We start from the raw sequence: 23,495 nt of genomic DNA, 5'->3' as shown, positions 1-23,495 counted from the left end.
AGAAGGGATTTTGCACTGTGTACCCCTGAGTTAACCACTGTGAGCGCAGGAGAATGTTTGCGATTATCACCAAATCTTCAGAGACTAAACAGTCAAAGGCAGCAGTGTCCTAAATTTCACACTGAAAATGTTTAGCTATGAGGCTACGAGTGTCTAGGCACTCTCAGAACCAAAAAGCAAACTATTTTTCAGGACATAAAGAATGAGTTTCAGGGTACGGTCTAGGCTAAATCACAATTTCTAAATGTTCCCTATAACATAGCAAATCTGCACTGTTTGAACAATACACACATTTTTCTCTATCTAGAAAAGACAGAACATTTACCATAAAAGTGCATACAATATCTTTATTTTTCAGGGTGACAAAACATGTCTTATAAATATTGTAAATTCCATCATGGGATTGGCTGCTCATAGGGCAGCACTTTTACTATGCCTAAACTGCCATGATGATAATAAGAGTGTTGCAAGGCAGTCGGGTAGAGTAACTGGGAGCAGATTCTTAGAACAAAACTTAATAATATTTTTGTTCACTTCAGCCAAATGTATTTGTCGCCAACATCTTCATTGTATCCCTTTGCATACTTTTTACCTTTCAACTGAAAAAATAAATAAATAAATAAAATTGAAAAGCATAATAATCTCAAAACACAAATAAGTCACATGCATCAGTACAAAGGCCTCTTACATTTCGGTACTGATAGTATAACTTGTCATACATTAATCCTCCAACTGTGACTTCTGGGATAAAGGTTGGCAAGACAAAGAGACTGGTAACCTTGAATTTATTTTGCACCCTGCAAGGGCAACAGAATAAAGTTAGTCACAGATAACTGTTAAAGAAACAGAACATATATTCTTTACTCTTATTCTATATCTAAATAAAAAGGTGGAAGGATATATAACCACAAAATACAAGAGCCTTATTTTTAGGCAATTCTAAGCCAAAAAAAAAAAAAAAAACACACATCATATGCTGCAGCTCCATATCTGGCACTTTTTGTTTGCGTTTTTTTTTTAAAGCAGAGGCCCTAGAGAATGAATTGCTGGGCTTTGCAATTTTCTTATGTTGCATGGTATTTGCGCAGCAGTTTTTCAAACACTTTTGAATTCTAATGCAAAAAAACAACACACAACCCTTTTTTTTTGTAAAATTTAAAAGATGATGTTATGCCAAATAAGTAAACACCATGTCATGCTTTAAAATTGAGCAAACCTGTGCAACGGCAACAAATGACGTCAATTTTACTATCCATAGGCGATGGTTTAAACGCCTTTATAGGTTACCACTTTAGATTTAGAGTAAGTGTGGTGCTAGAATTATTCATGATCTGACGTTCTCGGTGATACCTCACATGTGTGGGACAATCGCTGTTTGTGCACATGCGTTTGCCTTTGGGCACAAGCAGAGGGGCACTTTAATTTTTTCTTTTTTTTATTATTATTCATGGCCATTTTGAAAAATAAATTAAAAAAATGTTTTCAAACGCTTCTGAACACAAACGCAGCATGTAAACGCAGCAAAACAGACGTTTTAAACGTGGGTTTTTATCTGTCAAGTTAAATTGCTCAGGAGAGGTTGTAAAAACACCCTGTGTACATTAAGCCTAAGGGAAAGGTGTTCTGTGGTCTACTGCAATAGCTTGGGAAATTTCTATGTTATAAGGCTCCATGCACACTGAAGCTCAAAAAAGCTTTTTCTGGACGCCAGATTGCTGGCAGAAAACGCTGGTTGAAAAACCTGCTTTTAACAGTGTTTTGTACTAGAGTTTATGAGCGTTAGCGTTTATGGCCATTTTTAATAAAAATACACAGGAGGACATGCCAAAAATCCCACAGTGCATTCCAAACTCCCACAATGCATTGAAAAAATAGAATGCCGAATACCAATTAACGCGTGTTTATGAGCGTTTATTGTTTTTTGGAGCTGAAAAACGGCACATTGAATGCAAATTTCTGGCGTTCAGAAAAAAGCCCATAAACTACGCTGCTCATTAAAGCTAAAAAACGTCCATGTGTGCATGGACACATAGGCTAACAGAGTGGAATTTATGGGCTTTTAAAAAAAACACCCAAACTCCAATAAACTGCAGTTTATGAGCTCCAGCTTGCATGGAGCCTTAGAGTATTTGTGGCAGGATCAAAAGGTGTTTACACTTCTCAAACAGATATAACAAAAACACTTTTAGAGCTATATTTAACAGATCATTTGGGGTTTACATATACTTCTATAAAATCAAAATATAAAAAAAAAAATCATAAGTATAAAACATTTTCAAAAAGTATGCAGGCTCTAAACTAAATTTTGCTAATCTCTATGCTTTATCTACTCTGCAGTAAAACGTGGTTTAGAATGCACTGGCCTAGACAGATACCACTGGATTATTTGCATGGTATGGCCAATAAAGGGCTCCCTCACAATTCACCCAGTATCCATTTGAAAAATTGAGAAAAGGTTTCCATTTCAGTCTGGAGAAAATTCTTCCACTGCATCCGATCAAACACAGATCTGTCCGATGTGCTGCTTCACTGGCTGGTAACAGTAAACAAAGAACTGAAACTGGAGGTGACCAAATACTTGTTGCTTCTGGTTTCTTATATCACAGAGAGGAGCCAGGCATGGATGTAGTTTCCTCCCCTCAACACACCAAGCAGTGATGGTTCCTAGCTCCCCTGTGGGATGCGCCCTGCAAAAGTGTTCAGGTGGGTATAAAGCTGCTTAGATTACACCTGCTTTGGAAGGGCCTACCCCCAAGAGGTCTTCAAGAACCAAGTAAAATTATGCCTGTGTCCTTTACTGTATCAGAAATAACAAATTGCAACTGCATTACAATTCAATCATTATTACATTTAGTTTAGCTATACCCTATAACAGGGATATGCAGTTAGCGGACCTCCAGCTGTTGCAGAACTACAAGTACAGTTTTGGAACAGCTGGAGGTCCACTAATATCCCTGCATATATCCCAGCATATCCCTGCTGTACAAGTTAGGGTGTGCCTGAAATGAGAAAAAAAATAGGGCAGCACTTACAATAGACGTAAATGATGGAAGGAGACGTCAGACTGCTCTAACCATGGACCTTTAGTGATCTTTACGTATTCGAGGTCCTCAACAACCTAAAAAGGTAGGGACAGAGCATGGTGATACATGGCAGAACATACAATTTAGGAAATATAATTATCCAGCATTGATATAATATAAAAAACAACCCTATTCCCAAGGCAATTCTTTAAAAAAACAAAAACAAAAAAAAATTAAAATCCTGAGTTGAGGGTCACAAAATTAACTAATTCGTGCCTAGTCTTTGTGATTTTAGGCTCATAATAATAATTAGGTATGGCCGTAGCAAAAAGTGTTAGAAGCACCATATGAGTAACTCAACAAAGCACAAGTAAAAGAAAAAGGTAATGGTGGGTTCTATGGCCCCCAAATAATTATGGGGCATGGGGGGTGACAGCACTGCTTCTGGAAAATAATTTACTTCTGGGCATTTTCAACTTTTTAATCCAAATCCATCCTTTTCTCTGCGTTCATTAAAGGACACAGACATATTTCATAATGGATAGATTTGATGTTGCCATCTACTGGAATAGGAAGCCAAGTGCAACTAAACTAGAAAACACACCCAGGGGGCCCTCTGAAGGTGGCCAAACCCCCATCTGCAGCAAGGAGTTCAGTTAGTAGCCAGCAGTATAGGACATAAACACCAAGACCAAAATAAGACTGGGCAGATACTGTGTCCTTCAATGAAAGACAAAAACAAAAAAATCCATCGACAGGACAAAAAGCCATTGACTAGAACTAGAGCTGCACGATTCTGGCCAAATTGAGAATCACATTTTTTTTTTTCTTAGAATAAAGATCATGATTCTCTCGCGATTCTCATGGCATAACATCATCTTCACTTTATACAAAAAAAATTGGGCTAACTTTACTGTTTTTACGTAAAAAAATAAAATAATTAAAGTGTATTATTTCCAAAAAAATTGTGTTTAAAAGACCGCTGGGCAAATGTTGAGACATAAAATATTGTAACAACCTCCATTTTATTCTCTAGGGTCTCTGCTAAATTATATATATATATATATATATATATATATTTATTGTTTGGGGGTTCTAAGTAATTTTCTAGCAAAAAATACAGATTTTAACTTGTAAGCAAGTGTCAGAAAAAGGTTTAGTCTTTAAGCAGTTAAACTGACTTCATTTACAGCCCAAAGTTCATCCCTTTGCTCTAAAGAACCAAATTGTTACAATGTTTCTCTTTATCTCAGCCTAAGCACTTGGCAGGCTGTCTTTTTTTGACAGCTGTGAGCAGAGAACTCTCTGCACTGAATTAGGAAAATGCTGTGTTAAGATCGGAAGGGGGGGGGGGGGTAGAATCGCAATCTCGATTCTTTAACGATTAATCGTGCAGCTCTAAACTAGAGCTAAAAACTCCAAAAGACGAAAAAAAAAAAAAAAAAATCATCAATAAGTAAATTACAAAAACTAGGAACTATAAAAGCTCCATGTCCTAACTTTTGAGATGCTAGGAAATAACTTAACTCCTTGCTGCAGATAGGGGGCTTTGGCAACTTCCAGTGGCTCGCCCCATGGGCGTGTTTTTAGTTTAGCTGCACCTAGCTTCCTGCTTCTCTAAGTGCTGACATCAAACCCATCCATTACAAAGAAAGACGGTCCTTCAATGAACAAAAGATTAAGAAAATATAATACTTTTTATGCAACACCGGATAACAGAAAAGTACCTGTCACATTTAGTTTCTTCCTATAGCAAGAACTAGATATCAACTATAGTTTATCTCTCCAAGATCCCTCTTTTTCTTTACCTGTTCCACATTCAGTGCATCACCTCCAGGATACTGTAAAACCTCAGTTGTCTCACTACAACGAAAGAAGACGTTTAGAAAACGTTTAAACAATTATGCAACTGAAATAAAAAGTAGTTGTTTTGCCCATATTAATCAGATTTTCAATTTTATGCTTCCAGTGCAAACTAAAAATGAAGAGAAGCTATGCTAAGCGTAACATTATTGATTCTTCATCCAAATCTTGATAGCCACTGTAAAGTGTGAAATTCTCTCATCTTTTAACTGTATACAGTGCGTTTTTGTCAGACGATAGGTGAATGAGCTCACTCCCCCCCAGGTGGGAAAGCAGTGATGTGGCATGCTGTGCCCGCTCCATCATAGGATGGATGTGGCCAAATTTTAAAGGGGTAATGTTAAAGTGAATCCTTTATTTTTAATTTTTTTTTTTTTTTTTTAATAACAAAAATGTTAAACTTACCTGCTCTGTGTGATTTTGCACTTAATAGAGAAAATGCATTAAGGTAAAAAACCTTCAGATTTTAGAACCACTTTACATAAAGCTAGGGGTGTGTAGCATGCTAGTTTACCAACCAAAAATGGCTTTCCAACAAATCCAACTGAACACTGATCTCTGTACAGTGTGCTGTCCCTCCCCACCAAGTCAAAATCTCTAATTGAAAATCTTTCCACCTTCAAAAAGCAACACCCATTATTCACCTCTGCAAAACTGTCCACAGCTCAACTCTGCAATCCCTGTCTGTTGCTTACCTCTGCACCTACCCGCCCGCAGCTCATCTCTCTCCCCTGTCCAAAGCTCACCTCTGCATCCCACCATCAACAACAAAGAAATCGACTTTTGTGCTAAAATATTAAAATGCAATATGCCCTGTACCTCTTTCAGCAATGCTCACCTTTGCTCCACTGTAACCCTCTGAACCTTCCTTTCACCAGTGCTCACCTCTGAGTGCAGGAGCAGGGAGGTTTGTGTGAGAGCCAGTTAAGGAGCTTGTAACCTCAGAAGCCATGAAAGTTGATTGTGGTGAGCACAGGGCCAATGCCAGAAGGCAGAAAAAAAAAGCCATCACAGTATATCATTAGGCAACTACTGATATTTTTTTGGAGAAATATTCCAACAAGGGCACTAGCTCTGGTGACTACAGGGGATTTCCCTCACTTCCTGCTTTGGGGCAGGATGTAAGGGAAATATCCTCAATGAGACATGACAAAAAAGGTGATATAATCCTTCCTTACTCTGTGCAAAATGAAAAAGAAAAAAAAAAATCACTTTAGTTCACCTTATCTTGGGGAGGAAAGATGTTTTGTATACATCCTCAATACTCTGAAGATATGGTAGAGCAACTTTCTTTTCAATAGCCTGAAAACAAAATAGTGTAGAGGTAGTATCAGAAAGCCAATGACAAGAAGAATCAGACAGTGCACATGTAGTTTGCGTGGAATGAAATATCAAAATAATAAACCAGATTAAAGAATTACATCTCCTTTCTCTTGAATCTTCTTGTACACATCAGTAGCTGGGACATCCACATATATAGCTACATGTGGAGGCAGGAACTCATCGATGCTTACATCCTTTATCTCATTATAATGATCCAAGCCTAAGACAAGAAAGGCAAGTTATATAGATATAGTATCAGACTGAAAGGTGAGTAAATAACAGTATGAGAATATGAGCTCAGAGACCTATACAAAAAAATTAGTGACCTCTGCACAAATTAATGGAATAAAAAGGACATTAAAAAAGCAGTTCTTTATAAATTAAGATATCCCTGTACAACAAGTCTGTGGCAGAGACTTTATTGAAGTGTCCTACAGCAAGTCTGTGGCAGAGGCTTTGCTTTGCTTGAGCACTCTATCGGCTGCTAGGCCTAGTGAGAAAAAGGACTATCCGATAAAGGTGAGGATCCAGTTGTGAATGGCTATTCTCTGGATTTTCTAATGTGAGAGACTTTTCTATTTGATAAGTTCCAAGAGTACCTGGACTTTTTACCTAAACCCTCTTTGAGAGACTGTGTTTTGTCTACTTCTTCTTTGCAAATAAAAAGCCCTCAAGTGGATCTGGTGTCAGTCTCTGCAGTTCTTGGGCCATCTACCTCGGGAAACCCCTAGACATACACGAGGTCAAGAAGGTAACGGTAAGCCACATATATATGGAGGAGTGTTGTTCTTCAAAGACTATTTTTCATTACATTTTTAAAGGGGGGTGGGGGGGTGGTGGGACAATCGAACGCAGGAGAAACCACGTTAGCTTGAGGCATGTGCAGTAACAAGTAGTGGCCATCCCTTTCTATGGGTATTGGGTTGTTAGAGGACAAAGATCAGGAATCATATATTCTATGGTCAACATCACCTAGACTTTAAATATGTAACAAACTGTTTTTTTTTTTTTTATTAATGTTTCTCAAAAACAAGAAACAATCATCCTAACAGCTGGAACCCCTTGGTAAATAACATAGTTGAATTAATCCCATCTACAAAAAAAAAAAAACATATTTTACTTACATTTTGGGCGAATGTATTCATTCTTTAACATGGCTTCAAGGAAAACAAAATCACTGTAGGGAGAGCGTTCCAATATCACTCCCTGACCTTACAAACAAAAACATTTCAGTTATTTGTACAGAATTATGCTACTGTAATTATATTTTTCTGTAGTTTTTAAAAAACTCAAAAAATTGAGTCCACTTTTGGGATCAGCTAGAAATTTCCCCAACACATTGAAAATGCCTTTCCTTTGACAACCAGCGAATGAGGTAAGATCATAAGCACCTTGACATCTCCCCCTTTAGGCTGGTGAAAAAGACAGAACCCACATACCGCATTGCTGCAACTATTACAGTGGCAAAAATAAGGGTTAAATGTGAGTTCCTGCCATCCACAACACATATTCTATACAAGGTTAGAAAGAGGGAAGTGGGATGTCAACAGAAAGTCATATTTTCCAGGATAGTTAAAATTTGCCTGTGGCAGCAACTTTCAGGTAGAAATAAAGCTACCCATTGTACAATAACATAAAAAACTAAAAATGAATGATAGCCCAATTGGAGTTGCTTAACCACTTTCAGACCGGACCAATTTGCTGGTCAAAGACCAGACCACTTTTTGCGATTCGGCACTGCGTCGCTTCAACTGACAATTGCGCGGTCGTGCGACGTGGCTCCCAAACAAAATTGTCGTCCTTTTTTTCCCACAAATAGAGCTTTCTTTTGGTGGTATTTGATCACCCCTGCGGTTTTTATTTTTTGCGCTATAAACAAAAATAGAGCGACAATTTTGAAAAAAAACGCATTATTTTTTACTTTTTGTTATAATAAATATCCCCCAAAAATATATAAAAAAAAACATTTTTTTCCCTCAGTTTAGGCCGATACGTATTCTTCTACATATTTTTGGTAAAAAAAAAAAAAAAAAAAAAAAAAAAAAAAAAAAATCGCAATAAGCGATGATTGATTGGTTTGCGCAAAAGTTATAGCGTTTACAAAATAGGGATAGTTTTATAGCATTTTTATTAATAATTTTTTTTTTTTTTTTTTTTTACTAGTAATGGCAGCGATCAGCGATTTTTATTGTGACTGCGACATTGTGGGGGACCCATCGGACATTTTTGGGACCATTGTCATTTATACAATAATCACTGCTATATAAATGCAGTGATTCCTGTGTAAATGACACTGGCAGTGAAGGGGTTAACCAGTGGGTGGCAGTGTAGGGGTTAAGTGTTCCTAGGGGTGTGTTACTAACTGTGGGGGGGTTGGGCTTTCATTTAGTGAACACTGATCTCTGCTCCAATCACATGGAGCAGAGATCAGCGTCACTAGTTGCTAGGCAGAATAGAGAAATGTTGTTTACACAGCATTTCCTCCATTCGGCCGCTCCGTGAGACGATCGCGGGGATGCCCGCGGCGATCGAGTCCGTGGGTCCCGCGACCGGACTCACGGGGGACCCGACCAGCGCAGGAGCGCGCCGCTGGCGGCGCACTCCCGATGGCAGGGCGGCAAATTTAAAGGGACGTACAGTTACGCCCATTTGCCTGCCCGTGCCATTCTGTCGACGTACATAGTCGTGCGCTGGTCGGCAAGTGGTTAAAGCGGGATTCCACCCTAAAGTGGAACCTCCGCTGATCGGATCCCTCCCCCCCTCCGGTGTCACAATTGACACCTTTCAGGGGGGAGGGGGTGGAGATACCTGTCAAAGACAGGTATTTTCACCCACTTCCGGGCATAGACTCCCGTGGGAGTCTACGCCATTTCCTGCCCTGCCGCGCTGTCTGCTGGGACACACACGGGTCCCAGTGACAGCGCAGAGATTTCCTATTGCGCTGCGCAGCTCGCGCAGTAGGGAACCGGGAAGTGAAGCCGATTCACTTCCTGATTCCCTCACCTAGAATGGTGACTGCAGCAGCCGAGAGATCGATCGGCCTCGGCATCGCTGGAACCCGGGACAGGTGAGTGTCCATTTATTAAAAGTCAGCAGCTGTAGTATTTATAGCTGCTGGCTTTTAATATTTTTTTTTTTGGTGGAATCCCTCTTTAAGATAAAGAACCTTCACTCACTGAAAAAAGGAATTAGAAACATGTGAATCCTCTAATGCATTTCCCACTACTACACTTAGCAGTTAGTCTGGATTTAAACCTTTGCACTTTTGCTTGATGCGTTTCCATTAAAGCAATGGAAATGCATCAAAATATAGGTTCACACATGCTATAAAATGCATCACAATGTGCATCATGACCCGCATGGATGGTAAAGTGAAATACAAATACACAGTGCATTGAAATGCAAGTTGAAAATGCATGGCATTGCTTTCAATTGAAAACACACAGGGGGTTTAGAAAAAGCCATTACTAGGAATTTTTTTGCAAGATGCTAAGTAGGATATCACAAATACAATAAAAGGTATATCAGATGACCAAATTATTGGATGATGTAGGAGCAGTCGCTCAATTAGGATATTCAAAAAAATGCCCAACTAATGAGTAAAAGGGATATTCAATATAGGCTTTAGACAGACTCTTTAAATTTATGTGAAAATGGGATTTATTAAAACAGAACCCATAAAGACGATTTTAACAAATGTATTTCTTTACTTACATACAACTTAATAAAAAGAGAAAATACAGTCATGTAAGGCCTTATCAGCAAAATGCACTGAAGCTTTATTGCAAAAAAAATATAAAAAATAAAAAAACACATGAAAGTCTAGTTACCTTGCACACTAGGCCAATAAGGCTGAAAAAAATGAAAGCCTCAACTAATGTTTTTGTGTCCTTTCTACTGTCATCAATATGTACATTTTCTGGTTCCATAAACAATTTTTTTGCTCATGAATTAAGACGTTTGGCTCAGAGAATATACACTTGCTGTTTTTCCCTTGAATTGCATGGATTTATTATACCTGTCCTTAGAAGATGTTCCAGAGCGTCTGCATATTGCAGCATGCGTATGCCAAACATCCAGTTCTGTAGACGGTATGAATTTCCATCAGAGCTCTTTGGGTTCTCATAAAACTTTTCCAGGCTGCAAATGCCAGCGTATTTTGAGGGGGGGACATCTCCATCCATGGTCTTGTCTAGATAAAACTGATCTGCTTTAGGAAGATACTTCATACCTGTAGAAAAGAAAATTTAAACCTAAGATATGCTCTGCAAGATGCACCTTAAATCCAAATAACCAATATCAGCACTAACATTTGCTCATCATTTGGTGGAACAGTAACTTTCACACTTTTGAATGAATTCAATAATCTGTACTTCTTATGCAGGGTACACACAAGGCAATTTTCTAGTAATTTCAATCACTTTCAACAATCTAATGGTTCTAGGGAATGTGTCAACATACTGTACTATACTATAAATACAAAAACCATTACAGGCAGTCCCCTTGTTACGAACAGGTTAGGGACTGCCCGTTTGTTCTGAAGTCAGATGTGTTCGTAATCCAGATGCGCAGAACAGCATTTCCAATGTTTTCCGCTGTTGTTTGCAAGTTGGATGATCATAACTTGGGGACTCCTTGTATTGGTAGTTTATCTTCATTTGTTTTATAATTTCTGATTGGAATTACTGGAAAAATTACCTGTGTATAGCTGGAATTACAATGCATTTACTAGTAAAAAATGTATTTTTCCCCCATTCTATTTAACAATATTCACAGAGCTGACACCTATCAATATTGGTACATAAACCAAAAGTATCAATTTTTTTATCAAATAACACAATGAACCAAAACAAGACGACTTGTAGAGCAAAGTTCCAATGGTTTCTGTACCTTGTTATTTTTACTTTGATTCAAAGAGAGGAAATGGTTAGGTCAGTTGGATGAAAAAGAAGAAAAGAATGAGATCAGGAAAAAAAAAAAAAAAAAAAAGGGGGAAGGAGGAGAAAAAAATGTCTCAGCCATCATAAAAAGCAACAAGCAAAAGGAACAACCACTCACTGGGCAGATCATTTTTGCTGTGCTGGGAAGCCAAGCATCCTTGCATCTTTATACCCCTGCATGGCTGCCTTCACAGCTTACAGCTTCTCAGTCATCAGAAAAAGGAAATTTGAACATATAATCCAGTGATAACGGCTTAAGAGGGGAAAATGCTTAATTTGTAGAGATTTAATTGCACTTCCTTTTGCACTTTTGAGACAGGAAGCAAAGGAAAATCTCTCCAAAGGGATGCAAATGGCAAAAAAATTATAAATTAGGCTATACAAACAATTTTATACTCACTTCTTACTGATCAAATGATTATGAAGACTAAACATGGTGGTGTGTGAAATGGGAAGGTCTGTAGAAAAAGAAGAGCTAATCACACTACAGTAAAACCTTGGTTTTAGAGTAACTTGGTTTGAGTGCGTTTTAAGTAGTAGTATAAAACAGAACATAGGTGCCTCCAAGTGTAGCAATATGATTACATTAAGCAAGTCACACGGTTGATGATTAAAACAGGCACATCCAAGTATGCAGGCATCCGGGGTAAAGCTATCCACATAGATTGTCCTCCACACCACCATCTACGTCGTCCCTTCCACGCTGCGTGCCTCGCTTTCAAAGTGCTCTACTGCAGGGTATTCTTCCCAGTCATGATTGCAGACCGACAGCTGTGAGAGCTGGCGGTGCAGAGTATGGTCTATGTGGACAGCTTTCCCCCGGATGCTTGCATACTTAGATGTGCCTCTTTTTTTAATCATCAACCATGTGAGTTGCTAAATGTTGTACCTTCATTAAATGTAACCATATTTCTACACTTAGAGGCAGCTCTCTTCTCCTTTTATACTCTGTAGCTCCTGCTGGATTTCGCTTCTAATCCCCTTGTGGAGGCGGCTATTTGTGGATGGACATTTTATGGTTACGCAATCACATTTCTAGAATCTTTTTATATGGACTATAAAACGGAAGGATTTATGAATAAATGGCTGTGGAACAAATCATCCACATTTCCATTATTTCTTATGGGGAAATTCGAATTTCATATACAAGTGCTTTCAGATTACAAGCATGGTTCTGGAACAAATTATGTTCGCAATCCAAGGTTTTACTGTATTTAGATACCAAAACAGTTTAGCTTGGTTAATGACAGAACTCTGGACGGCCACACTCCAATGCTAAAACAATGCTTTATTCAAATAATATTCAGGACACAGCAAATGGCATCACAGCAAAAGATGCTAACAGTTGACGCGTTTCGCACTAAGGCTAGTGCTTACTTTTAGCTTGGTTAGGCCCTGTTTTAATGTGATTAATTAACTAAAGATTTGGCAGGATTTACATTCATTTCAGTATCCAAAAAGTAAGAAAAAAAAAGTATCTGAATCACATAGATTGCAAAATTCTATATCCGAGATGAACACCTTCCATCTCCTCCCAGACTGATGAACAACTAGAAAACCACCACTCCCTGAATGATGAGCTCCATGTCCTCTCCCCCTAGACTAATGTTCACTTACCACTCCACAACAAATCAAATAAGCACCTACACATAGAGATGCTTTGTATAAGCACAACTAGGGACACATTTTTAATTTTTGCTACACAGCATTAACAAACCTACATCATATGATAAACACACTATTAGTAATTATGAATAGAAACTTAAAGTGGAAACCCAGCCTAACACGAACTATGCTTAGAAATATTCCCTCCTCCCTCCTGCTACCTATCCTGCCTAACCTGTGTTAAAAAAAGATCTGTATACGTACCTATTTTTAGTCTGCTCTGGTCCAGTCAGAGGATCCTGCAGCTCTAGCTCCCCTGTGTCAGGGAGCACTTGACAATGGCAGAGAAGTCCAAGAGCCATGACGTCACTCATAGGCTCCCATGTCCCAGCTTTTGTCACTGACCTCTACCCTGCAGCCGCCACTCCCGAAGCCTGCGTGATCATTTAACTCAGGGGTTGACAAATTTGCTTGGAATCTAGGAGCCAGCTTAAAAAGTTAGGAGCCAGGTCCGTGACGACGATCCGGACCTGTCCCTGGCCTGACATGGAGACGAGTGAGGGGAAGATAGCAGCGCCGTCGCCGCCCCCCCCCCCCCGTCTCCAAGTCATTGCCCATAGCTCTTAGAGGGACATTTTATTTATTTTTTTCAAAAAAATTTTTGCCCGCATATAAAAATCGGTGATCGAACCACACATAGGAGGTAGCGCCGTGATCGGTAGAGCGAGAGCAATAATTCTACCCCAGACCTCCTCTGTAACTCAAAACGTGCAACCTGTAGAATTTTTTTAAACGTCGCCTATGGAGATTTTAAAGGGTAAAAGTTTGTCGCCATTCCATGAGCGGGTGCAATTTTGAAGCGTGACATGTTGGGTATCAATTTACTCGGCGTAACATTATCTTTCACAATATAAAAAATAATTGGGCTAACTTTACTGTTGTCTTATTTTTTTATTAACTAAATTATTTTTCCCAACAAAAGTGTGCTTGTAAGTCCGCTGCACAAATACGGTGTGACAGACAGTATTGCAACAACCACCATTTTATTCTCTAGGGTGTTAGAATAAAAAATATATATAATGTTTAGGGGGTTCTAAATAAAGGGAAGAGGCAGGTAATATAATACAGGCAGAGGAATCTTCATTAACATTGCTGGTTTGTCATACCAACGGCGACCACAAGAGGGCGCCAGATTCCATAAGGAATCATAGGACCGCAGAAGGCCTCAAAGCCACGGCCTAAATTTTCGGCCGCCGGCGGAACGGCCCGACGCGATCACGCTGGGGGGGTCTACAGACACAGGATACCCCCAGCTGTGCTGCCCCAGGCGCGAGGTCGCTATTTCTAGTCGCCAATGCGACCTGGCGACCGGGTTTTGTCGAGCCCTGATTTAACTGGACTAAAAATTGGATATGTTTAAGTAAGTATACAAATCAGTTTTTTTATGCAGGATAGGTAGTAGGAGGGAGGGAACATTCTTAAGCATATCTAGTGTTAGGCTGGAATTACCTTTCATTTTGTCCACATTTCTACCATTGCCGAAGGAACTCACTTATATAACGCAATCTTAAAGCGGTTAAGCGTTTTTTTTCACTAAAATAATAAACATTATGTTACCTGCTCTGTGCAAGCCCCAAGCCGCCTTTTCTGGGGTCTCCCGTCAGCGCTGGACACGCCTCTTCTGTATGTGCCAATATAGGAAGCTGCTTCCTATGGTGGCTCACTTGCGGGCTCTCTCCTAAGGCAGGCTGTGTGTGTCCACTGACACACACACAGCACGGCTCAGCCCCACTCCCCCTCCTCACTGGATATGACTGACATCTGCAGAAGCCAATGGCTCCCACTGCTCTCAGCCAAGCCCGTGAGAGCGCAGAAAACACCTGCAAAGGAGCACATCGCTCGATGTAGCAATTTATCTAACTTTAAATACCTATCAGTCTAACGCTTAACCGCCCCACACACATATACTGCGGCAGGGCAGCCCCTCTATTCCAGTGTGATCTGGCACTCCTGGGTCAGGGTCGTGCGCATTGTTGATCGTTTAGGAGACAGGCAGAACGCCGGTCTGCTTATGTAAACAAGGCAGACCACCATTATGTCAGAGGGGGAATGTACTAATCCTGTGTTTCTGCTAAGCAAGAACACCAGCTCTTTATCTTCCCCTAGTCAAAGCACTCCCTAGGAACACATTAAACCCTTTGAATGCCCCTGATGTTAATCCCTTCCCTGCCAGTGTCATTAGTACAGTGAGTGTATATTTTTTAGCACTGATCAATGTATTAGTGTCACTGGTCCCCAAAAAGTGTCAGTTAGGTGTCCAATTTGTCCGCCACAATATCAAATTCTTGCTGTAAGTTGCTAAAAGCAGCCATTACTACAAAAAAAAAAAAATAATAATAATAAAATAATAATAACATCCCACAGTTTGTAGACACTATATCAGTTGCGCAAACCAATCAATATACACTTATTGGGATTTTTTTACCAAAAATATGTATCCGAATACATATTGGCCTAAAATGATGGAGATTTTTTTTTTTTGGGTATGTTTTATAGCAGAAATTAAAAAAATATTGTTAAAATTGTTGGGTTTTTTTTGTTTATAGTGGAAAAAATAAAAACTGCAGAAATGATCAAATACCACCAAAAGCTGTATTTGTGAAAAAAAAAGGACAAAACATTTTATTTATGTACAACCCGGGGCGCGGTTAAACCTCCAGAAGCTGAAGGGGTTAAACAGTATTTATGAATGTTCCCAACCTTAAAAAGGAGTATTTGCTGGTCCATGGTCAAAATCCAAGGCAGAACCTGCCTTCATGGTCTCCCAGCAACACACTAATAACAGGCAGAAGGGTTGATTTTAATAGTGGACTAAGACAGCACAGGCTAAATGGTCCAAAAATAGAGGTTGCATTAGTACAGTATGTCTTTCTTTTGACATTTCAGGTCATTTTAACATTTTTTTAGGCATTTAGTAAATAGCTTTGCCCTTTCAGAACAGCCTGGCATTCAAGCATAATGAGAGAAATTAAGGATGCTGCATACATGTTTAAGTGGTTTCACTTTATAACTTAACTTCTAGAAGCTTTATTGTTTTAGGTGACACTTTCACTCTTTAACAAATTGTGTAACCAACTATTTTGCATAAAAAATAAAATAAAAAAAAAGCGGTGTTACATTTTAATAACACAATGATTTGTCTTACCGAGCCTTTCTGCTAGATCTTGTGCAAGTTTTCCTTTGCCAGAGGCCAAGTTGCCATCAATTGTAATGATTTTACTGTTTGGTCCAAATCGTTTGGATGTTCTTTCCCCGAGCATGTATGCCAAGTAGCCATACTGAATCCCATGCTTTGAGCTGACATGAAACTGGGACTATTCACAAGATTTTCAATAAAAAATAAATAAAAAAAAAAAGGGAGAGGGTCACAATCATACTTAGAACTAAAATAATTTTAAACTTATTGTATACATTTAAAACAAAAGCTGCAATCTGCTACATCATATTGTCATGGAAAAATAGAAAACTGACCGAAAAACATATACAAAGAAGGAAAAAAAAAAAAAAAAAGTCAAAGCATCAACAAATATTCCTTTTTAAAAGTCCTACTTTTCTCTACTACTCGATGAATCAATGGCCTGAAACACATATGCAAACGCGGTATTGGGGCACAAGATGTATTCCAATGTGAAAAGGAATAATGCCTAATGAAAAAGGGAAAAGTCCCTTTAAGAAGGTGTATGAATCCTCAGTACGCGCTAAAACCAGGCCACGCCCCAACGTGTTTCAAGCCGTATCGCCCCCAGGAGCTTGTGGTTAACCAGCCAAGAAGCCACTGTAGGTTGAATAAGGGACCAAATATTGGCAGAAGACCTTCACCAACTCCAGGCAGAAAAAATAAGGAGGTTCTGGATGCAATACTCACCTCCTCTCTGGCATTGTCCCCCACAGAAATTGCTTCCTTTAAGCCACTACATGTCCTCAGTCTTCCAAATTAAATGACATCTTGTGAGTACATAGTAATATGAACTGCCCCCCCCCCCCCCAAGGGAAAAAAGTCATTGTAATCCCCATAACTCATGTACAATGACACAGAGAACAGTGGTGATGACATCTTATTAGTGCTGCTTTCCACATCAACTACTGCCAAAGGCTGGAAAAACACCGAAGTTGGATGAAGAGGCGAATGGCACTGAAATTATGAGTGATAGACAGATAGGCTCTTGGCTGCAAATTACAGGCAACACTGAACTTACAAGTGAATGCAGGTATACATAAACAAAGCTTAAAGCTAGACATACATGGCTCCAATACAGCTGTTACCGCAAAATCTCCCAAAATTCAAGCTGTGAATGGCACAATCCAGCTCAAGAAATGTTGCTTAAAAATTTGATGGAGCCGGGAGGAAAACTGTCGGCAGAACAGTGATTGCATCCAAACCGATACCGTCACTGTTTGGCTATTTACACAGCCATGGGTGCTTTGACTGGAGATTCCTCCCATCCATTCTGTTTGATGTGATTAGGGGAATCAAGAGGCTGAACATGAGAAATCTTCCATGTGTATGGCTAGACATAGGCTACATTTGCACTAGCGTTTTGGGTTTTTGACAGCTGCGGTGTAAAGGGCATCCAGCCGCAATCACTTAAGGTAAATGCTGTCTCACTGTATAGGCTCAGCAGCAGCTAGCTGCTCATACCTGTCAAACACCACCAGGAATCAGAAGTCTCCCATAGCTGCTATTCACTTGTGCAAACGTAGTCTTGGAAAAAGCCTGACAGTCCTTCCCAGACAATACTTTGGAATTTACACCAGCTTTTATACAGTACATAAGCTTGTTCTAGGTAATGCGTTCACTTCTAGGTTATTAGGGATCTCTTAACACGCATTAGCTTGTTCTAGATCATGTGGTCCAATCTAGTTTATTTGGGGGGGGGGGTGTCAGGTCTCCTGATTTGCAGAGCCCTGTTTTGGGTAATTACATTGAGAGGAAAAAAAAAAGTATTTGATCCCCTGCTGATTTTGTACATTTGCCCACTGATAAAGATATGATCAGTCTATAATTGTAATGGTAGGTTTATTTTAACAGTGAGACAGAACAAAAATATCCAGAAAAACGCATTTAAAAAAAAAAGTTATAATTTGATTTGCATTTTAAATTAGTGAATTAAGTATTTGATCCCCTATAAGCAAGATTTCTGGCTCACAGTCTTCTATACAGGTAACACGCTAAGATTAGGAGCACCCTCTTAAAGGGAGTGCTCCTAATCTCAGCTTGTTACCTGTATAAAAGGCACCTGTTCACAGAAGCAATCAGATTCCAATCTCTCCACCATAGCAAAGAACAAAAAGCTGTCCAAGGATGTCAGGGAAAAGATTGTAGACCTGGAATGGGCTACAAAACCAGTGGCTGGAATGGGCTACAAAACCAGTGGCAAGTAGCTTGGTGATAGGGTGACAACAGTTGGTGTGATTAATCGCAAATGGAAGAAACACAAAATAACTGTCAATCTCCCTTGGTTTGGGGCTCCATGCAAGATCTCGCCTTGTAGAGTTTCAGTGACCATGAGGACGGTGAAGAATCAGCCCAGAACTACACAGGATAATCTTGTCAATGATCTCAAGGCAGCTGGGACCCTGGTCACCAAGAAAACAATTGGTAAAACACTACACTGTGAAGGACCGAAATCCTGCAGCACCAGCAAGGTCCCCCTGCTCAAGAAAGCACATGTACAGGCCCGTCTGATGTTTGCTAATCAACATCTGAATGATTTAGAGGAGAACTGGGTGAAAGTGTTGTGGTCAGATATGACCAAAATCAAGCTCTTTGGCATCAACTCAACTGGCCGTGTTTGGAGGAGGAATGCTGCCTATGACCCCAGGAACACCATCCTCACTGTCAAACATGAAGGTGGAAACATCATGCCTTGGGGGTGTTATTCTGCTAAGGGGACAGGACAACTTCACCGCATCAAAAGGGACGATGGACAGAGCCATGTACTGTCAAATCTTGGGCGAGAACATTCTTCCCTCAGCCAGGGCATTGAAAATTGGTTGTGGATGCGTATTCCAGCATGACTGTGACCCAAAACACATGGCCAAGGCAACATAGGAGTGGCTCAAGATGAAGCACATTAATGTTCTGGAGTGGCCTAGCCAGTCTCCAGACCTTAATACCATAGAAAATATGTGGAGGAGACTGAAGGTTCGAGTTACCAAACGTCAGCCTCAAAACCTTAATGACTTGGAGATGACCGGAAAAAATTAGTGGGACAAAACCCCTCCAGAGATGTGTGCAAACTTGGGGGCCAACTACAAAAAACATCTGACCTCTGATTGCCAACAAGGGTTTTGCCACCAAGTACTAAGTCATGGTTTGCGAAGGGGTCAAATATTTATTTCACTCATTAAAATGCAAATTAATTTATAACTTTTTTTAAATGCGTTTTTCTGGATATTTGTTGTTATTCTGTCTCTCATTGTTAAAATAATCCTACCATTAAAATTATAGACGGATCATTACTTTTTCAGTGGGCAAATGTACAAAAGCAGCAGGGGATCAAAAACGTTTTTTTACCTCACTATAGATTACTTCTAGTTTTGGTTTATTGGGGGATTTCAGACATGCATAGCTTTGTTTTGGGCAATTAGGTCACTGCTAGATTATTGGGGATCTCCTGATATGTACAGCCCTATGCTAGGTTTCTTACTTTATTTCATTTTATGAATTAAAGTAAAAAAATAAAGATAAAAACCTTCTGCATTCAGCTCCCCCCTCCTTCCTTCCTTATACTTACCTGAGCCCAATCTTGACCCAGCACTGTGCACAAGAGAGGAGGTTCTCTCCCTCCTCATTGGCTCCCGCTGCTGTCAATCACAGCCAGTGATGAGGGAGTGGGGCCAAGCAAGCGACTTTCTATGGGCATTCGGCAGGTGACCTGAGAAGTAGAACTAAAGGCAATTTTTTTTTTTTTCCATTTTGGATAGCGTAAGGGAGGATTATAACCCCTGTCAGATCTGTTTCCCTTCACTTCCCGCCTCATGGCCAAAGCAGAAAGTGAGAGGTAATCCCGAATTGTCGCCAGAACTAGTGTCTCTATTGCAAGATTCCCCCCTTGTTCTGATGACAGCCCAAAATTTGGGATTTACTTTTTTTTTTTTTTTTTTTTATTCCTTATTTAAAAAAGGTATGCAAAATGACAAGCAGTACAACATGACAGTCCATTTTTAATGATAATCATTAACAGTGGGAATACAAACAGGGGTTTAAAGCAGGGGTCTCAAACTGGCAGCCCTCCAGCTGTTGCAAAACTACAAGTCCCATCATGCCTCTGAGTGTGGCTTAAAACTGTCAGCCTTGCAAAGCCTCATGGGACTTGTAGTTTCACAACAGCTGGAGGGCCAACAGTTTGAGATCCCTGGTTTAAAGAGAGCACTGAAGCCACCAGCCAATATTCTTTAAATAACATACCCTACTTGAAGGCTGAAGGCCATGGCTTTCACGGTGCATATAACCTGTATTTTGTAGAAATTCCCATAGGAGAACATGTCTGCCATGTACATACCGAGAAGATGGCACATAATGGTAGGTGCATAACTACCATGAGGTGGGGGGGAATTAAACAAGAACCTTACATAGTGTAGGGAAACTAAGTCCAGGCCCCAAAGCAGCTGCACAGCGCATATCGGGTAGCTTTTTTTTCTTTTGAGAGAAAGAAATATACACACTAGGAAGGATGAGCTCCAGCGTGTTCCCATACTCCATGTGCAGAGCCCGCCACGAAGTCGGCGCAAGGCAGTGAGACATTGCCCCAATGTGCGGCTGCAGAGATTGGGCAATGTCTCACTGCCTGTGATTAGCGCAGCGCTGCGCCGACTTCCTGGCAGGCTCTGCACGTGGAGTGTGCGAACACGCCAGAGCTCATCCCTACACACTAGAGTGAAGATTTACTAAAACTGGTACACACAGAATCTGGTGCCACTTTGCACAGTAACAAATCAGCTTCTAGCTTTTATGGCCAAAGCTTAATTGAACAAGTTGAAGTTAGCAGCTCATTGGTTACTCTGCACAGATGCACCAGATTCTGTGTGCTCCAGTTTTAGTAAATCTCCCCCAGGTGGCTACATAAAAAAAAGGGGAGGAGAAGAAAAAAAAAAAAAAAAAAAAAAAAAAAGGGGGCGGGGGGGGGGATATGGGGGGAGGCAAAGCAGGAAGTAACAGCGGGTCAACAGCTCAAGAAGGATTCTGATACCAATATGAGAATAGTCTCAATTTGGGAGTAGGTCAAGTACTCATCTGAGAAATAAAACGAGTCCCATTACAGACATCGAACATTATGTTCCTTCGTCTTGTCCCTGAGGGCAGCGGTCAAGCATTCCATCTGTTAGATATCGCTCACCCTGGCAAACCATTGCGATACTGTAGGAGGGGATTGCTGTTTCCACAAGATGGGGATGCATGCCCTAGCGGCATTTAGAAGATGTTTCAATAAAGATTTATGGTATTTCTTACTGGACATAGGGGTTATTCTTTTACTTTTGATGATAATGGTAAACAGGACAAACAGAAAGGGTGAATCTCCGTAAAAGAGGGGTACAGAGAGCAATAAAAAAAAAAGAAAAAGAAAACTGTCAGGTGTTCTAATCCCTCTACCTTCCATCCAAAACGAAAAGTCTTGTATGATTGTAAGCTCTTAAGCAGGAACCTCTTAAAGCAGAGTTCCACCCAAAAGTGGAACTTCCGCTTTAAGCACTCCTCGTCCCCTGACATGCTACTTTTGGGGGGGGGGGGTGTACCCTCTTTTCAGTGGGACTTCCTGTCCCACTTCCTCCTTCCTGTTCTCGGCCACCTAAGCGACTCCTCCTCTCGCCTTAGGCAGCCCCTCCCTGCCATTTGCGATCTTCTGAGACACAACACAGGTTCCAGAAGATTGGCTGGCCAATAGCAGAGTGCATGCGCAGTGTGCGCCTGGCCGTGAAGACGTAAGGCTCCGGGCAGCTGCATTGCTGGACAGGTGTCGGTTTATTAAAAGTCAGCAGCTATGCTTTTTGTAGCTGCTGACTTTTAATAAACTAAAAAAACGGGAGGAACTCCGCTTTAACCCTCTTGTATTTTATTGTATTGTAACTGTTCCATCTCACTTTTATAAAGTGCTGCGTAAACTGTTGGTGCTATAAAAATCCTGTATAAAATTAATAAAAATTATTCCTTTGGTTATACCTTCAGGTAATAAAGGAAAGATAGAGCAAAGACAAACTTGAAGCATGTACCATAAACAGCAGGCCAGCAATGACAGCACCATTGTTTTTATCTCAACAGTGTAAAGAGCAAACATTACAATGACACCTCCATGCAGTGTGCTTGTATATGTCACAAAAGTTGACAGAACTATTGCAATAGCTGCTGTCAATAAAAGGTTAATGGCAGACAAATTCCATTAGTAAACGAAATGACAATGATCTCCCCCTCTCTGTATACACTGCCCCCCGATCCTCACCACACCAACGACCCCAGCATTCCAGGACAGTCTAAAACCACGGATCGCTGAAGTCCCAAACATGTCTCTGTCCTTCCTGGGACAACCTGCGCCGGGGTCCTTCCTACAGTCGGCGCACAAAATTGACGTCACTGGGGCGCCTTCTGCGCTGCCTGCAGATTCCGGAGCGAAAATGTCTTCCGGTGCAAAAGTAATTGTACCGGAAGAGAGAGTGCTGCGCTGTCAGGACCGTTCCTTGTCATGTCACTATTCACAGACATATGGAGAAGGTAGTGACATGTCATGTAGTGGCCGGGTCTCCTCCCAAGACCTGTGCCAGCTTAGAAGAATTTTCTGTGAAAATGTGTGACCCTGGTTTAAAAGAAAACCGCTAAAGAGAATATAAAGACTGGCATTTCTGAATAGGAAACCTGATAGATACGGAATCCATGTGAAAGCCAGGAAACTACTAACGTTGTCAAAAGGAGAGAATAGCAATTTTTAATCATCTACCAATGCCATGTTTAGGACATTTAAATAAAAAAATTAGATTTATGTTTGTTTTTGTTTTTAAACAGAACTGTACCCATAACAACTTGATAACAAATAATGTTCTTTAGCAACAGGAACATACATTCCACATTAATAATAATACTACACAGATGAGTGGGGGCTGTAAATAAGGATGAGCGCAGGCGTGTTCGCAACTCCACATGCCCGCGCCCGCCAGGAAGCTGACATTCCGCAGCGCTAACCATAGGTAGTGAGACATTTTCTGACCGGTGCAGCCACGGATTGGGAAATGTCTCACTGTCTGTGATTAGCGCTGCCAAGTGCCAACTTCCTGGCGGGTGTGGGCATGTGGAGTTGCGAACACGCCTGAGCGCATCCATAGCTGTAAATTGCCACCAGCATTGTTCTTGTTGGGAGACGCCATTTTGCTGAAACCCAGAACCCATGAACAGCAGTAAATCATAAAGCAGAACAAAACCTATCGATTTATCGGTACATTCCTGGAATGCCAGGATTGCTAACTGTCACATTTGCTTGTGTCCTCAACCAAATGTCAGGTGTCATAACTGATCACATGTGTAGCACCATGGCAGTTGCAGGTAAAAACAGAAGCAACTTCCTTGGCTGTAAAGGATAGGAGGGTTCAATTCTGCTTCAAGGCTGTCAACAGAGCGGCTTCCACAATTTCAGCAGTGCCTAAAAATAGAGTGCAACTGAGCATGTGTAGAGTAGGATAAGACAGTGTCATATAG

The 23,495-nt window shown here is 40.5% G+C and overlaps 1 protein-coding gene across 1 annotated transcript; it reads right to left on the bottom strand.

Annotated features, from left to right (window-relative positions):
• Window positions 1–333: 333 nt before the first annotated feature.
• NDUFA10 (NADH:ubiquinone oxidoreductase subunit A10) lies at window positions 334–22,416 on the bottom strand. Its single transcript, XM_077448197.1, has 10 exons — window positions 22,252–22,416; window positions 15,960–16,128; window positions 10,228–10,440; window positions 7,334–7,420; window positions 6,308–6,429; window positions 6,109–6,188; window positions 4,832–4,886; window positions 3,033–3,118; window positions 689–797; window positions 334–599 (listed from the first exon to the last, which is right to left on the bottom strand). The coding sequence occupies exons 1-10, from the start codon at window positions 22,312–22,314 to the stop codon at window positions 531–533; spliced, it is 1,053 nt and encodes a 350-aa protein (XP_077304323.1). The 5' UTR covers window positions 22,315–22,416; the 3' UTR covers window positions 334–530.
• Window positions 22,417–23,495: the final 1,079 nt, after the last annotated feature.

This window comes from Lithobates pipiens, unplaced genomic scaffold (genome assembly GCF_037356315.1).
Source record: "Lithobates pipiens isolate NorthernLeopardFrog02 unplaced genomic scaffold, aLitPip1_a1.2 Scaffold_22, whole genome shotgun sequence".
In the NCBI taxonomy this organism is placed as follows: Eukaryota; Metazoa; Chordata; class Amphibia; order Anura; family Ranidae; genus Lithobates; species Lithobates pipiens.
This window is presented reverse-complemented; position numbering and strand designations above follow the sequence as displayed.

Bases quoted from the DNA above. Each gene is read 5' to 3' on its own strand.
- NDUFA10 (XM_077448197.1), bottom strand. From the start codon at position 22,314: ATGTTTGGGACTTCAGCGATCCGTGGTTTTAGACTGTCCTGGAATGCT. The intron at 798-3,032 runs GTAAGTGCTGCC...TTGCCCTTGCAG, and splicing joins TTCCATCATTTACGTCTATT to GGTGCAAAATAAATTCAAGG. The intron at 600-688 runs GTAAGAGGCCTT...TTATTTTTTCAG, and splicing joins TATACTATCAGTACCGAAAT to TTGAAAGGTAAAAAGTATGC.